The following is a 16984-nucleotide window of genomic DNA, read 5'->3' as shown; positions in this document are numbered from 1 at the left end:
CTGTGGGCCATAATTGCTGTTTTCTCTTTACCCAACCTTCTGGGCAAAAAGAGATAATACAACAAGATGAGTTTTTATTTCATGTTGATTGTACCTGGTATACCCATTTTCATTTTTTTTCTTTCTTATTTATTAACTACTTTTTCTGGGTTAGGCACGTCCTCAGTATGAGGGCTTTTTCTAGGGATGAGACTGTGATATGCTCAGGGTCACAGTGTAATAACAGACTTTGATGTCTGCTAGTAAAGTCCATTTTCTTCTTACTGTACTATTCTCCCCCCTTTTTTTAAAAAATTATTATTTTTTTTTGTTTTTATTTATTTTTGGGACAGAGAGAGACCGAGCATGAACGGGGGAGGGGCAGAGAGAGAGGGAGACACAGAATCGGAAACAGGCTCCAGGCTCTGAGCCATCAGCCCAGAGCCCGACGCGGGGCTCGAACTCACGGACCGCGAGATCGTGACCTGGCTGAAGTCGGACGCTTAACCGACTGTGCCACCCATGCGCCCCTAAAAAAATTATTTAATGCTTTATTATTTATTTTTGAGGGAGAGAGAGAGAGACAGTGTGAGCCAGGGAGGGGCAGAGAGAGAGGGAGACACAGAATCTAAAGTAGGCTGCAGGCTCTGAGCTGTCAGCACAGAGCCGGACACGGGGCTTGAACTCAGGGACTGCGAGATCATGACCTGAACCAAAGTCGGACGCTTAACTGACGGAGCCACCCCGGTGCTCCTTATGCTCCCCTTTTAACGATTCTAGTTTCGCATCAGGTTCTTCTGTGCTTTTTGTTTTGTACAGGCCTGGGACACACATAGGTTTCTAAAACAAAAAGTAGTAGAGCTGCTAACAGTTCACTTAAGTTTAAGTAGCCTTGGGAAACACATCTGTAGCAAGCACAGAAACCAGTGAAGGCAAGGACGATTTCCCAATCACAGGGTGGATGCATGACGTACTGGAAAGAGCTTCAGGTTTAGACTGTTTAAATCCCGTCACTGCTATTTTCTAGCGGTTTGACCTTAGGCAGTTCACTAAGCAAGCCACCTGAGCCTTGGCTTCCTCACTTGAAAAACCAGGGACTGGGTATTCCCTACCGAGCAGGGCTGCGTGAGGAGTAAAAAGATGATGAAATGTTGAAGGTCCCGGTACATAATAAACACTCAGTTCATAGTGACTATTGCACAGCATGGATAATCACTTGGTGAGGAGGCTGTAGAGGAATTCTTTATGGTTTCTTTAAACCCTAAGATTCTCTGACCTCAGTGCCTCCTAAGAAGCGATTTGTGAGATTTACATCTGACTTTGCCTATTCAGGCCCGTCCGGCTTACTGACACGGCTTTGTTTAAAGGAGGTGGCCGAATTCCCTCATGTGCAGGGTTTTTCGGCCAGTGTTTCTCTGTGTTTTTTGGTATGTTTGCCAGGATTCTCAAGTTTCTAAGTAATTGCAGCCTGAGACGAGTTGGACTGATGTCAGGCTGCTTTAACACAGGTGTTATAAACAAGATTAAGAGGTTGTCGAGAAGGTATCCGTGGGGCTCGGGGACTGGCTTTCTGGAGTCGTTCTAAATTGACAGCTAATGGCTAGCCTTGATGGCTCTCTCTGAGCTGGTCGGAACTGACTAGAGATTCACCCACAGAGGAACCTTGCTTATGAAAATTCACTTTCCTTTCCTTTCTCAGAGAGTAAAGCTCCTGTAACATGTAATAATGTCTTTGCATTATGCAAAAAAACAGTGGCCTTTGCAGTGTTTTAAGGTACCTTTTTCTAAGGCAGCCAATTCTTAGGGTTTTTTATTTTTGATACCATAAGCCTGCCAAGCTTCAAAGAAAACTTTAAAAAGGGGAGGGATGGTTCACATTATTTTATTCTTTTATTTATGTGTCTGTATAAGACAGTTAATTAATTACCTTAATCTTTGGTAGAGTCCCTTCCTGCCCAGCAAAATAAGCGCTTCGCCTTATCTGCTCTGTCTACTAGATGCTACTGCTAGGAAATTGAGTGTCCTAAAATGTTCTTGAAGTGAACAGTTTTTAGCTTAAGATCACTTTAAAGCCATTTCATAGCCTCCCTGAGAGAGAGTCGTGGAGCTGGGGATAGAGCCTGTAGGAGGAATTTGTAGGGGGCCAGAGGCATTTACCCAGGCTCCCACAGAATTCCTTTCGATCATATTCCATGTGGCCACGTGGTCAGTGTTCTGTTTTCTGGGTGGAGAAACTATTTCTGACTCTGAGAATAACTCATTCATCGTACTTGTCTTTATGGGGAACAGAGATGTTTTGCAAACTTTAGTGGTTTCTAAAGCCTGTAGAAATAGTAAAACCTTTGAGTTGAGGAAAATAAAGTGCATCTTAGACAAGAGTAGACATGAAACCATCTCTTTTCATTGTTTTTGATGGGCTCATCAACAGGCATGTATTGAGGCCATAACACCAGATACTTCATTCAAGCTGAAAGGGGTAAATCGGCCCTAGAAAGAAAGTATATTCTATAATGATGCTATGTTTTCAGACTTTAAAGTATTACCCATAATGTTGAAAGATATTCTCTTTAACAGGATACTCAGGGTAGAGTTTCATGTGAGTTGTGTCTTCCTTGAAGTAAATGTGTCAGCTGTTCTGTAACAGACTTATGTGGATAAGTTTTAACCTTTAAAGAAAAGTGATGATAGTTAATGTCCTAGGCTTCTAAGATCAAAACCATGTCAGAACCGTTAAGGAATTAATGAGCAACTGTGAAAGACCTAGGTTAGGTAAATGAGTAAAATTATTCATTTCTCACTTATGATCTGGTTCTCACTAATTCAGTCCCGGGTTATTCATCTCCCTTCCCCGTCCCATTTTCTCAAAACATCTTCACTTTCCTCTTTTCCTTCCTATCTGTCTTCCTGTGGTATACATCCTTTCTCCCGAGCCACTCTTTCTGTTTGGAAGAGGAATGAAGTTTGGAGTCTTGGCAATGACCTCAGAGGCGGCTTAGAGCAAAAGTAATTAAAGATTTCCTTGCCCCACTTTAGTCTTAATGAAATTGTCCATTGCTAGAGGCAATATTCCACTGGCTGGAATCGTCTCTGTCAGCATAATTACACATAACAGGTGTGCCATATTACTTGCAAAACCACTCTGTGGGTCTGCTGGCTGCTGAATGAATACTCCACCTCTCCCCAACCTCTGCGACAAGCACTTACAAAGTAGCTAACCTTTGTGCCACCCCAAATAATAAAGTGAATTTATTGTATCTGAGCTTTGGTTTAAAACTATAAATAATTTAAAACAGCATTGCCATATTAATTTGTTATTTAGGACTGGGCGGGTTATCCAAATGGTCTGGGGGAGGAAGTTCTTCCTGAAATCTCCATATAGGCAGATGGCACTAAGCTTTTACAAATGGGCAAGGAGCAGCTACAGAAGAGAGCTTTCCTGGTGAAAGGCATGGGCAGAAAAGTCGCAGAAGGGATTTTAATGTCAGTTGAAAGATGACGGCAGGGACAGACGATACAAATTATACATTTAAGATGATAGTTTCTGAGGTTATGACTAAGGAAAGGGGTCTGGGGGTTGTGTGTACAGCTCCTGCAAAAGTGAGAGATTTCAGATCCTCCTCTGTCCTTGGCTCCAGGCTCAGGTCCTGTCACGTCCTTGAGTCTTAGTTTATTCATCTGTAAATTAGGAGGTTGTACTGATATTCTTTGAATCTGAATTTTACTATTACCCTTTATATCACCTGGTGCCACTGTTAGAGAATTTACTAAGGGATACATAAAATATAACCCAGAATGGCATAAAATGATCAAATATATAGGTGTGTATGAGTTCTGGCTGGCTGCAGTCACCGTAACGATCCAAAGAACTCTGAGAATATGTATACGTTATATACATTTGCTAATAGTAAGTTATGATTCGTGGGTAGTTTATTGGTTTAGCCGTCCTTTCCCCCTCATCTCCTGCTGACTTAGTAACGTGGGTTAAGTGCCTACTCTGGTGTTGGGCACCGTTGGGTGCTGAGAGGTGTCTGCACTGAGAGGCAAGGGTCAGATCCCAGCATTCCTGCTCTTGAGGACCTAGCATATGCATTGTAGAGGAGATGGAGATGTATTAATGCACGGTTGTGTGCTGATAGAGGTATGATTTGATACACTGCTGAGGAAGCCCAGAGGTCTTACTGGAGTTTTTGGAAGACTCTTAGAGAAGGTGACCTTTGAGCTGGAGCTTAAGGCTGAGTAGGATTTCTCTAGTTAGAATGAAGGAGGAAAGGAACGTGATCTGCCATTCATGACGTAGCTGTATGTATTTACCCCTTTCTAGGGCATGGTTTGAATAGCCTGAGGTGCCTCCGGGGTCCCTCCCTGAATCTTCTCTGATTCCCATATTAGTTTTTCCTATAGCAGGGTTTCCAGAGCATGTACTATCCTGCTCAGGCATTGTCTAGATTTAATGCCTCTTTTTAAAGTGCGGTGGCTAATTCAGTGCTGTGGGACTGTAGCCACATGGGATGTTATGCTTCTAATTAGGTGACCTTAATATGCATTAACTTAAAATTTAAAGTTGGTCATCTTGTTGATTCACTGAATCCTGAGATTTACTGAAGTCATCAGCTCTTTTCTGAATGAATTGCTTTTAAGTCACATTTCCCCTGGCAGGGACTTTACATATTTGCCATTTTGAATTTAAGCAAAGGACTCCATGGTGCTTATACTCTTTTGGTTCAAACAGTTATGGTTCTACCTGTCTGTACTGCCAATTGCCCACATTTCTCTATCTGCCCGCTTGAGTAACTTTGCGAAGGATCTTGTTGAGATAAAAATACCCAGTATGTGTTGTAAACCCTTAACCTTAGTAAACTCTGAGAACTGTAACCAGTTGGGTGTGACTTGTTCTGAATGATTCCCGGCTAGCTTCTAGGGGTCCCCGTTTTTTTCCTCTAAGCATGTGCATAACCATACCATTTTGCCAAATTTACTTAAGATCTTTTTTTTTTTTTTTTAATTTTTTTTTTTTTCAACATTTATTTTGGGGACAGAGAGAGACAGAGCATGAACGGGGGAGGGGCAGAGAGAGAGGGAGACACAGAATCGGAAACAGGCTCCAGGCTCTGAGCCATCAGCCCAGAGCCTGATGCGGGGCTCGAACTCACGGACCGCGAGATCGTGACCTGGCTGAAGTCGGACGCTCAACCGACTGCGCCACCCAGGCGCCCCAAGATCTTTTTTTTTAAGAAATAAAATTTTATAAATACAATGGAAGTCTCCTGTATGTTTACCCTTCTCTATGTAATTCCATTTCATTGTGGCCTCTCCCTAATCTAATTTCTTTATTACCCTTTTTAGAAGCAGTCACTATCCTCAATTTGGTGATTACTATTCCCACACATTTTTAAAATTATTACTACTTATGTGTACAACCAGTAATTGCTGAAATTTTCTTTTCCTTTTTCTTATTACAAATATGTTCCAGTGAACATTCTTTATCTCCTTGTGCATATGTCTGAAAATTCCTGTCATGTATACATACCTAGGAGTAGAATTGCTGGGGTAGTCAGAACATATGTATTTTCGGTGTTATTAGGTATCACCAGGTAGTTCTGTACTCATTTTTACACTCCTGTCAGTAAGTTTTAACAGATCCTGGTTCTTCACCTCTTCACCAACACATTGCTATATTTTAATTTTTTCATTTGTGGCCAATCTGATGCTCTTTTACGATTTTTCTGATTTCTAGTGACATTGGGTCCCTTTTTATATGCCTGTGGTCTCCTCAGTATTTTTTCTTTTGTGATCATAATTGCCACGCTATTCTTTGTCAGAAGCTGATGTTAAGTAACTATAAAAGTCTGTTGTAGATGTAGGACTTTGCATTAGCAGTCATTAAGAGAAATTGCATCTTAGGTTCTGTTTTCTTTTCAAAGTGCTGTATCTTTGTCTTATTTAATCCTACTCTCCCTTACTAAAGACAATCCTGTGAGGTAGCAGAGTAAGGGCAGAGCATTTTTATCTAAGGTCATACGACTCTTGAGTGATTCACAAGAACCTAGATTTTTCTGCTTATTGGTTTGCTGCTCTTCGCATTGTACTATGCTACTTCTTTTAGATCAGTGCAGTTATGTTGTTACTGTTGTTGGAGTGATGTCTGATATTCCCTCTAGCACCTAATAGAGTGATGTTCGGGTTCTGTTGGCTTAGTAAACACTTCCTGAGTGAATGAATGAATGATGATGGTTCTGGTGTAACTGAAAAAACATTCATAATAAGTCTGCTAAAATGGAGGTGGTTTACCTTCCAATGGTTTTACAAGTATCTGCCTTTGTTAGCCTTGATAAATAAAGAAACTGAATCAACATTCAGCTTTCTGATGCAGCTGCAGAATTAATCAGAGAAGATGTCAAAGTAAATCATGGATGCTAAAGTATGGTTTGTACTTTTAAAAAAGAAATCTACACACCCTTTGGAGGTGAGATGGATATATATGTATACATTCAAGCTTTAACAAGAAGTAAGACTTTTTTTGGTAGGAAGAATTGATTAAGTAGAGTCTTCAATGACTAGTGATTTAAATCATAAATCACAACCATATTACTTGTCGGCCAATCAGATTACAGATTTTAAGTGAGAGTGTTGGTGATTTTAATTTTTGATACATTGGTTTTTTCCCCACTCCTTGTGGGCATTGTTAAAACCCATGTTCTCCGTAATTATTGTGTTCTCAGTACCTGTAATTTGTGTGTGTGTGTGTGTGTGTGTGAATTAAGTAAATGACAGTTCTATTTTATATTTGCAATAACTTTGCTTTGAGATTTTTAGTGTTTGGTACTTGTTTTTTCTCCCAGAAAAAAAGGTAGTAAATTGCCATGACTCATTACATTTTTTTAAAGCTTCAAGTCTTTTAAAGCCATAACATGTAATTATATATGAATAATTGGAATATTTCTCAGACATTTCTTAAAAATATGATAACCCCTTGTTGGTATACCACTTTATAGTTTACATACAACCTTTTCCTAAGCTGTTTTAGTCATCACAGCGACCCTTTGAGGTAGGTAGAATTTTCTGTCCCTGATGGCTTTGATCCCTGATTATGAATTTTGGCTGATGGTAGTTGCAGAATTAGAGATTGTGAGCTTTTACAGTTCTGGTGCCTTAAGCAAATTTGCAAGGGAGCCCTGATGTTAACTTTGGCAGGTTTCATGCCTGCAAATATTGATTGAGCCAGAAGTCCTAGTTGTAAAATGTCACCAGTGAATGTGCAGCCAGCAAAAGGAAGGGAAAACTCATTACTGCAGCTCATCTGTAACTTCTGGGTCAGGCCACTCACTACCATCTGGTAAAAAAGAATGTTTGAAAACTCCCTTTTATTCTGACAAAATGTAATCAGGCGAGGTCAACAACAGATGATTTCTGAGCATTTCAAATCGGTTATACCAATCCGTCCACAAGCTTGGGTTTGTGACATTCCATATGTCCAATTACCTTAAGAGGTATCAGAAAGCTTTAAAATTATGAAACCTCAGAATAACGGCAAGAAGGAATTTAATTGTGTATATATACCTACCTTTCTCCCCTGTGTTGCACACTCCCCCCCCGCCCCATATTAAAAGTGTTTATTCTGAAAAAGAAAAGGCAATGATAGAGAAAGAAAGAGACAGGATTACTGTCTTGAAATAATCTGAAGATTGTTTTTTTAATGTGAGAGTGAGACTAATCATGTTTATATTGCTTTAGAAAGATTAGGAGAAAAAAGAGAGAGGGGAAGATTCGGGACCAAGGAAGAAAATTGTAAATTGAAAGGTTTCTCCTCAATTTAACAAACTCTCTGAGTGATCCAAAGATGGAAGGGGCACGACTTGGGGAGGAGGTAAGTTTCTGGTCACCGGAAGTGTTAGGAAAGCCCCAGCCGATGCCCAGCAGACATGTTTTAAAGGGGGTTCAAATCTCAGATAGATGATTGGGTTAGATCAGGGCTTCCTAAAGCCTGGGTGTCTCTAGCTCCTCAGAATTACTGCAGGAGGCTGTGAATCCAGACAGGTATAAACAGGCATTTTCTGTAGAGTGAATCTCAAATCTCTCAAAATTAATCCACCTCTCGCTCTCTCTCTCTCTGTCTCATAAATGTAGGAGTTAAAAAACACAAATTCAGTGAAAAGTATTACCAAATAGATAGTAACGTATTTGTTGTCATTGTGTCCTTTCTCAATCATTGGGTATTAAAAGGTATGGCAGGGGGTGGGGCCTGTCATATATTGGCATTAAAAAAAGGATCCTCCTGTTAGAACCTGTTAGTGGTAACCTCCCTTTCCAACCTTGAGGTTCTTTGATTTTTGAGATCAGTTGTGTAAAAGAGCGGTGGGAAGCTACATGTAGTGTCTTCTATGAGCCAGACTCTGCTGGGCACTCTAGAACATTGGCCTTCATGTACTTACATACATATATATACATTTATACCTAAATGTGTGAAAGTGGTCATTGTTCCTAGCTTATAGAGCGAGAAGACTCAGGCTTAGAGAGAGTATAAGTTACTTTCCAGGGCTGCTAACTAAGCAGAGGGACTAGGCTTTGAGTTTAGGAAAATTTGACTCCAAAACTCATTCTCTGTATAGGATATCACCATTGCAAACAGGTTAACAATGACTAGTTAGTGTTGCAAAATAGGAAAAGCACTAAATTGGGAATTAGAAGCCTTGTATTATTGCCCATCGCAGACAAATTGCTTAAAGTCACTAGGCTCAGATTTCCCTATTTCTATAAAGAGAGGGATAAACTAGATTATCCCTTTGAGCTCAAATTTCTGAGTCTTTATACCATTGTTTGATACTTAGGAAATAGTACTTGATGTCCCTACTTGGAAGGCCCTTTTCCGAAGTTACCTGAGCTTCTTGGTGCTAGGTGAAAAAGTCCTGGTTTATAAATTCCTGCTTTATTATAAGGTTATAGAAGATTTCCTTTGACGTTTTCCATTTTTAATAGAATTGAACGTATTTTTTTCTCCCATTAACACGAAAGTACATTTTTATGAAAATCACCCCCTTTCTAAGCGAGGTAACTTACAATATTGAATGCACTTAGACGTCCCCTCCGCCCCCCACAGTACACATCTCCACCATTATATCCTAGTATAGATGTGCTCTTCACATTAATAATTGCACTGTGTGTTTTCATAATTTATCATAATGATGCCATTATTGCTTATTATAGAAGTCCCCTTTCTCCCCCCCCACCCCCAAGTCTAATTGAGGTCGAGACAAGACCATAAATGCGATAATATAGATTGCATGCTCAGAGGAAATGGAGTTGGTTTCATAGTGGAGTTTTAATTTAGGCTTCGTTCTGGTGATGTAGCCTCTTCCTATGGTACATTACTTTGAGCCCAATATAACTGCATTTTCCCACAGCTCCTCATTATAGCTACAGCTTCTCACTGCTTTTTAATTAAAAAAAAAAAAGAGAGAGAGAGAGGGAGAGAGGGAAAAATGAAACCAAAAGCTTAGGTTGGATATTGTCTGGGTACGCAGGGAGTATTCCTAGGCAGATTACTTATTTAATTTTTTAACTCTTTCAAAGCTTTCATGGAGATGTCTTGATTTCTGCTTCCAGGGGGATAGATATATAAGTCATCCATCACACATGCACACACAAGGTTTTTCAGAAAGTAAAAGCATCATATATATATATATATATATATATATATATATATATAATCATTTTTTTCTCTAGTCTTGTGGGCAACAGAAAACAAAGCAATGACTTGATGAAGAATAGTTTCTTTTGTCATTCCTTCATCTTGAGGGATCCCAAACACCTTTCAGATTCCACAACAAATTAATCTCCGAAGGTGACTGGTAAGAAGGGCTTAATCCTTTTGGGATTGGTTTTGTAAGCTGCAAGGAGAGCTCCAGCCTGAGCTGTTGACCCCTCTGACAGGCTGGGAGTGTTACATTCCCTTCCTGAATCCAGAGGCCTTTGGCTCTTCTGTAGTGGAATCAGTTTGACAGCCCTGAGATTCTTCTCCACTTACATATTCCTGTTTTGTCTTGCGTAACTGATCACCCTCTCGGTAGTGAATATTGGTAAATGTAGATCTTTATTTTTAGGTCAGCGTGTTGTTAGCTTCATAATTTTTTGGGGGGGCAACCTTTCACAAACAAGACTTCAGCCTTTTGTGAGTCCATATTTTATGCAGTGTTGCTGGAAGGACAGTTCCATTTTGGCTTTATCAGGGAATAGGAATCCCTCGGATGAAAATCCTCTAGATCTGTGGTAGCCAGTCTTGTAGCCGCTAGCTGTACCTGGCTCATAGGTACATGAAATGGAGCTGGATCTGTGCTGAGACACGCTATAAATGTAAAGTAGTCTACCAAACTCCAGAGACTTACTGAGTATGAAAAAAATGTAAAATAGCGCATTAGTAATTTTTTAATATTGATTATATGTTGAAATGATAATATGTTTAATATATTCTGTTGAAAAACATTACATTTAAAGCCACCTGCTTCTTTTTACTTTTTAAAATGCATCCCCTAAAAAATTTAAAATTACATTTATAGCTTGCATTACATTTTGATTGGGCAGCTACGTCCTGGACTGTTACGCCCCCTAGACAACAAAGCAGGGTTTATCTTATTCACACTCAAGTCCCCAGTTGCCAGCACAGGCCTTATACATAGTTGGCATTTAATAAATATTTGTTAAAGAAATGAATCTAAACCTTTATTCTGAGTAGTCAAATTTCAGAGATGAGTAGAAACTTCACCCTTTGGAGTGTTCGTGTCTGAAAAAGAGACAGTTGAGAGTTGAGAAAAACACATTTTTTTTTTTAAGTTTATTTATTTTGAGAGAGACAGAGAGAGTGAGCAGGGGAGGGTAGAGAGAGAGGGGGAGAAAGAATCCCAAGTAGGCTCTGTACTGCCAGTGCAGAGCCCAGTGGGGGGCTTGAGCTCACAAACTGCAAGATCGTGACCTGAGCGGAAACCTAGAGTTGGACGCCCAACCGACTGAGCCACCCAGGTGCCTCCGAATGGCTTACCTATCTTTTGGAGGTGGGAGCTGATAATGTTGGTGAAAGAGCCATGTCAGAGCATCCTAATGGGTTCTGCCCTGCTCTGCTGGAGAGCTGTCACAAGAGAAACTCAAGCTGAATGCCCTGTGTGACGGGGAAGGGAATTGTAGAAACAGTTATTGAACCTGAAGTTTGCCCCCTTAGGGGTGTTCTGCTTAAATTATTCCTAAAGATGAACAAAGCTGTTCTTGTCTCAAGAATCCATACCGGCCCTGTCTGTCCCTGTGTCCCCATTTAGACATGACCCAGATGGAAGCCTGGGACTACCACTGGGCCAGCTTATTACTCGAGGGCCCTTCAAGCCTTGCAGTTCCTTAATACATTATTTGTTGAATGAATGGTTTAACAAATACTATTCTAACGTGGCCATGACTTTATCTATGGGTATATGTTCTCGACTGAACGTCCCTCAGACCTGTCTCAGTTAGGGTCTTGGAATCATGGTAGATTAGCAAACTTCTCAGAGATCAGGTTCAACTTTGAGAAGGGGCCAGGTTGTCTTTGCAAGAGTTTATTGAAGGATCTCAGGCATCCCGTCTCCCCCGCTTATAAAATAGAACTGTTAACCTACTTCTCTTCCCCAGAGATGTGGTGGAGATTAAAATAGGTGCTTTAAGTTCTGCAGAAGGAGAATGCTATTTCAGTGGAAATGATTAGAGGTAAAAGTGGAACTCCTCCCCTACGTCTGAAATGTTTGTTTTAAAAAAGTAGATCGGAAGGTGTGTTCCAGAGAGACATTGCTGGTGTTCTCTCAGTTTTACGTTTCTTAACCGGGGAGGTCGGGGGTGGGGGGGTGGGGGAGGTATTTAGCTTTCTCCTTTGAATTGTGGTCCACTGCCTTTTCTCTCTGCCCTCAGAGATACACCATCCAGAAACCTCCTTTCCGTGGAGAACTATGGAACTCATGCTTTGATTTGACTGCTGCGGCAGGCTCACGCTAATCAGAATCGCAGCAGGGCTCGCGTTATGAGCCTGAAAGAATTAGTGTTCCCAGGGGGCTGAAGTTCCTTACCTGCTGGGGAGCCACACATTTCTGGTTTGAAGCCTGCCCTCCTTTAGGATCAAGCTACCTTTCCTTCCTTTCTCATTTGAAAACCACCGCCTCCTTTTTCTTGTGCTCCCTGGTAACTGGCATATTGATTTCTTTCTTCTTTCTCTGCTGATTTTCTTAGTGTAGACCAGTAATGATGACAATAGATTTTTGTAATTTTTGTATTTATGGAAATAGAATGTTATCATGTGAAATTATAATCTCTCTCACGGAGGCTAGGAACAGAGTGAAAAATAGCGGGTGGTAACCCACAAACCGAAATGTCTAACGTGAGTTTGCTAAGCAGTGTCATATGCTCAGACTTACTGGCACACCTGGTACGTGGAACCAGCAGGGTGTGTGAATACAGAGGGGAATGACTTTGCACTGCTGGGATAGTGGAGTTCAGCAGCGGTGTGGATTATAAGTCACAAGGTGAGATGTGTGATGTGTTTAGTAGAAATTTGTCTCTTATCACCAGACAGCTTAGCGGCTTGGCAGCAAATGTGGCATTTTCTTCTGTTGGTAGTAATAACCCATGTTGCACCTAGCGCCCTTTTGGTGTGCTAGTTATCCTAACAATAAAGAAAAGCTCATTGAGCCTAACACAGATGTCTTGTGTTGCGGACGACAGAATCATGTGGATTACCTTATAGTAATGATGTCTTACATTTGTTCAGTACTGTTAGAGTTTAGCATGCTTTCACTAAAGTTTGCCACCTTTTGATACAGGCTTCCGGTTATGAATGAGTTCTGGGAATCCAGTGTAGAGCAGAGTGACCACAGTTAACCATACTGTATTGTATACTTGAAAGTTGCTAAGAGAGTAGATCTTAAATGTCCTCACCACTGAAAGAAAGAAAGAAAGAAAGAAAGAAAGAAAGAAAGAAAGAAAGAAAGAAAGAAAGAAAGAGAAAGAGAAGAAAGAAAGGAAGGAAGAAAATCATTTTTGAAAAGTAATTATATGAGGTGATGGAGGTGTTATGTGGTAATTGTTTTGCAGTACACACACACACACACACACACACACGAATCAGATAATCACATTGTGACACAATGTTACATGTCAATTACATCTCAGTGAAGCTGGGAAAAAAAATGGTAAAAACACACACGCACAAAAGCATCCTTTAAAGTTCACAGGGAAAAGGGTTATCATTTCCATTTGTCATTTGCAGAGAGAAAACTGAGGTTTAGAGAGGTTAAATGACATGCCCAAAGTTGCATCAGCGGTAAGCTGAGCTGGTGGGAGACGGTGGGCTATTTGATATCTGGTGCAGTGCTGTTTCTCCTCGGCTCTGAAGCCCATTTCAGGAGTGCCCCCATTTTATGCCAATGTAATAAAGTCCCTGTTAAGAACTCCAACGGGGACTGCAGTATCAAAGGCAAAATGAGGACCTAACCGTATGGCGGACAGAGCCCTGGACCAGAAGTCAGGAAGTGCCAGTTCTGTTTTCAGTGCTGCCGCTGGTGTTGTGACCTTGGGTAATACTGCGTCTGGGCCTTACTCGCTAAGGCGGGGACTTCGGAGTGCGGTAGATAGACCCTTGGATGTTCCGTATGTAATATTCTCTGTTTCAGCTGCTTGTGAGTGACTGTAGTCTTTCTTAGACGTGGATTAAAACCATGTGCGAAGGGATTGGTGTTGGGGATTGTATCACAACTAGTGAGCTGAGCCTAACCTATCTCGAAGTGGCTGTGTTCCCTGGGATTTCTGTATACACAGGAACTTTTGCAAAGTGGTAAAACTTTGCCTGTTAGAAAAAATTCTGTAAAGAAAAGAAAAAAGCCAGCTACCTTGTAGGTGATTTCAGTCATGTATTTATGGAACATTAAAGGTCTGAAAAATGACCGCTTAGAGCTTTACTTCATGTTGTGGGAGAAATCGTATTGTATGGTGCTTTTCAAATGGTGAATTTTTTTTTTTTTTTTTTAATGGTTATTTATATTTGAGAGAGAGAGAGAGGCAGAGCGCAAGCGGGGAAGGGTAGAGAGAGAGGGAGACAGAATCTGAAGCAGGCTCCAGGTTCCGAGCCGTCAGCACAGACAGAGCCCGACGCGGGGCTCGAACTCACAAGCCACGAGATCGTGACCTGAGCCGAAGTCGGACGCTTAACCGACTGCGCCACCCAGGTGCCCCTCAGTCGGTGAATTCTTGAAAGCTCTCAGAGTATTTGCTATGTAGGCCCTTCTGTGTCTTTTCCAGCTCTGGAATCCTGTATTTCTTTTTTCTCTTTTTCAGCCCAACAGAGGCACCAAACGTCCCCGGGATGATGAAGAGGAAGAACTGAAAATGCGTCGGAGACAAGCTGGCGCTCGAGACCGCAGCCGCGGTCGGGAGGAGGACATGAGTGTGGCAGAAGAAGCCGATGATGACAAAAAAAGACTGCTTCAGATTATTGATAGAGAGGGTGACGAGGAAGAGGAAGAGGTAAGGTGGCAGGTGTGGCTGGCCCTGACACAGTATCCACGGAGTGTAATTTTAGGCTGAAGTCTTAATTTCTCTGAGCTTTTCAGCTTAACCTGTAAAATGGAGTTAAGATTACTTCTTGCACAGTATTGACATGAAGGTTAAGTGGGATGGTGGAGTTGGGAAAGCATTTTTCAAAGTGTGAAGATCATTGTAGAGTTTTAAAATTATTCTGGATTATGTGTTGCAGTCGAGACCCGAACCCTGAACTGTGGGGCTCTTGGTCTTGAGTGAGGAGGGTCAGGGAGGCTTCCTAGACCGGACACGTTGAAGGCACTTAGATTTTTTTACTGTAGTCCATAGTCTTTGAAAGAGGCATAGAATTTTATCAGACAAGTGGAAGAAGGGCTTTTCAGTTGAAATGGCATTAACAAAGCAACAAAGGTGAAGTTCCAGGGGGAGCTAAGAGATGAGGTATTTAGGTGGGACTGAAAAATACAGTTTAAGACAAGAGGTGCCTAAAGGCCTTTCTATTTGCTGTTCCAAAGGATGCCTTAAAGGCCCACTCATGCCTGCCTCAGGACCTTTTTACTTCTGTGCCCTTTGTAGAATGTTCTGCCCTTAATGCTTTGTTTGCATGGCTGGTTTCTTCTCATTCAGGTCTCAGCTCAGATGTTTCCTCCTCAGAGAAACCTGTCCTATCTCTGAGGTAGCCCTGTGAGTCATTCTCTCATTGTCTTCTTTGTTCAGTACACTGCCTTCACAGCACTTCTGATCTGAAATCCTGGCTTGTTTATTGTATTCATTTGTTGTCCTCGTCCCACCTCCTGTGAAACAGGGACTGCCTTGGTTTTGCTCACAGCTGTATCTCTAGCACTCGGTGCCATGCCTAGCTCTTGGTAGGCCCTTAATAAGTATTTATTGATGAATAAATGAATGAGGCTAAAAGAGTAGAGGTAAAATATCAGTGATTAAAAATAAAATGACCTTACCTAAGTGTCTTTTTATATCCTTAAGTGTTAACTTGTGTGTTACTTCACTCTGGCATTTTGTTCAATATGAATTATGGAAATAGATTCTTAAGAGCCAGCTGTTTTTTGGTTCCCTGAAAGACCTGATGCTAAGTTTGGATTTAAAAAATGAAGCTGGAGTGTGAATCTGAGAAGGGAAAAAAAAAAAATTGATTCATATTCTGGAAAGGTCTTTACTGTGTTGTGACAATAACTCTCTCCTCATTGGGATTTGTACCAGTGCTAATTTGGGGGTCTGCCCCTAAAAGATGGTGACACTTTGGAAATCTGTGGTGGGAGACAGGCCCGAATTTCCTCTCTGAGGGCAGCGGCCCTGCTAGGCTTAGACAAACAGTGTGTGTAGCACATCCTCCCCCTCCCCTCCCTCCCTCCCTCCCTCCCTCCTTCCTCCCTCCCTCACTAGGTTCTGCTCAATCTGTTAGCCCTGCAGCAGCAGTTAATTGGCAGGTATAATTCCCATGTAGGGCAAGGCTGGTACTGGAGGATTAGGATAGTAGCTGTCATGGGTAAGTGGTTTCTAGCCTGGGAGACAGAAATGTAATGTGGGACCAGGCCTTCTGTTAAGGGACGGGGAAAAAGAGATCGCTTTGTAAAAATGACACATGGAAGACTGCAAGTCCAGGAGTTATTTTCTCACTGCCACCAAAGTCCCATTTGATGAAAAGCAAGGGATGTTTGCCCCTGTGAAGTCACGTGAGCTTGTAAAATATTATTGTCCTTTTTGTGCTACATCACCAGCATTCATCTTTCTGAAATCTCCCTCTGCTTTCTGACGTTGAGCTATTGGAGATACTGCTGTGGTCGATGACTAAGACTGATAATTCAGTTTTCCCCCAGTGTTGAAGAGAAATTAAAGGAGGGAAGGCCAAACCCTGGAGAGGCTAAGGTTCTGGGAATCCTCTGAGAGCTGTATTAACACTAATACGGTTTTTTTCCTACAGAGCGGGCAAGACGTCGTTAGCCCTTGGAAAGAAAGAAAATGGAGGTTGAGGTTGCTTGACTGTGATTTAACCGTTCCTAGAAATTTAGATCAGTTAGTTAAATCCTAGTAATACATTGGGGATGTTGTGCCTGTTGCTTATAGTAACATTAAGAGTTTATGTTCATGTAGTTGTAAAAGAGTTTTACCCACCTCATCTCTTTAGGTCATCTCTATGACCTTGAAAGATACAGGTAATGTTTCTGTCCTCCCTTCCTTCCTTCCTTCCTTCCTTCCTTTACATCTTTGCTGCCTGCTTGCTCTGTGCCAGGCACTGGAGAATCAGAAGTGAACAAGTAGACATGGGCCATCGAATGGGGTGTTTGCCCTGGTTTAGGGTTGGAGAGATTGTCTGGGCCAGATCCTGCCAGACCTTCCTTATATGGGTCATGTGAAGGATTTAGGATTTTATTCCGAACACCAAATGGATGAATTCAAGAAAGACTTAAGTAGAGTCAGTTGGACTTGGTGAGGGTTTGAGGATTATATTCAG

At 41.5% G+C, this 16984-nt stretch overlaps 1 protein-coding gene across 1 annotated transcript in view; it reads left to right on the top strand.

The window, feature by feature from the left end:
- The window catches only part of CTNNBL1 (catenin beta like 1), a 162817-nt gene that overhangs the window by 16682 nt on the left and 129151 nt on the right, over positions 1–16984 (top strand). The window contains exon 2 of the mRNA XM_043602403.1: positions 14314–14502. Within this exon, the coding sequence (XP_043458338.1) occupies positions 14314–14502 (189 nt within the window). The remainder of the gene's footprint in view (positions 1–14313; positions 14503–16984) is intronic.

This window comes from Prionailurus bengalensis, chromosome A3 (genome assembly GCF_016509475.1).
Source record: "Prionailurus bengalensis isolate Pbe53 chromosome A3, Fcat_Pben_1.1_paternal_pri, whole genome shotgun sequence".
Taxonomy (NCBI): Eukaryota; Metazoa; Chordata; class Mammalia; order Carnivora; family Felidae; genus Prionailurus; species Prionailurus bengalensis.
The sequence above is the reverse complement of the archived record's forward strand: the minus strand, read 5'-3'. Positions and strand labels throughout refer to the sequence as shown.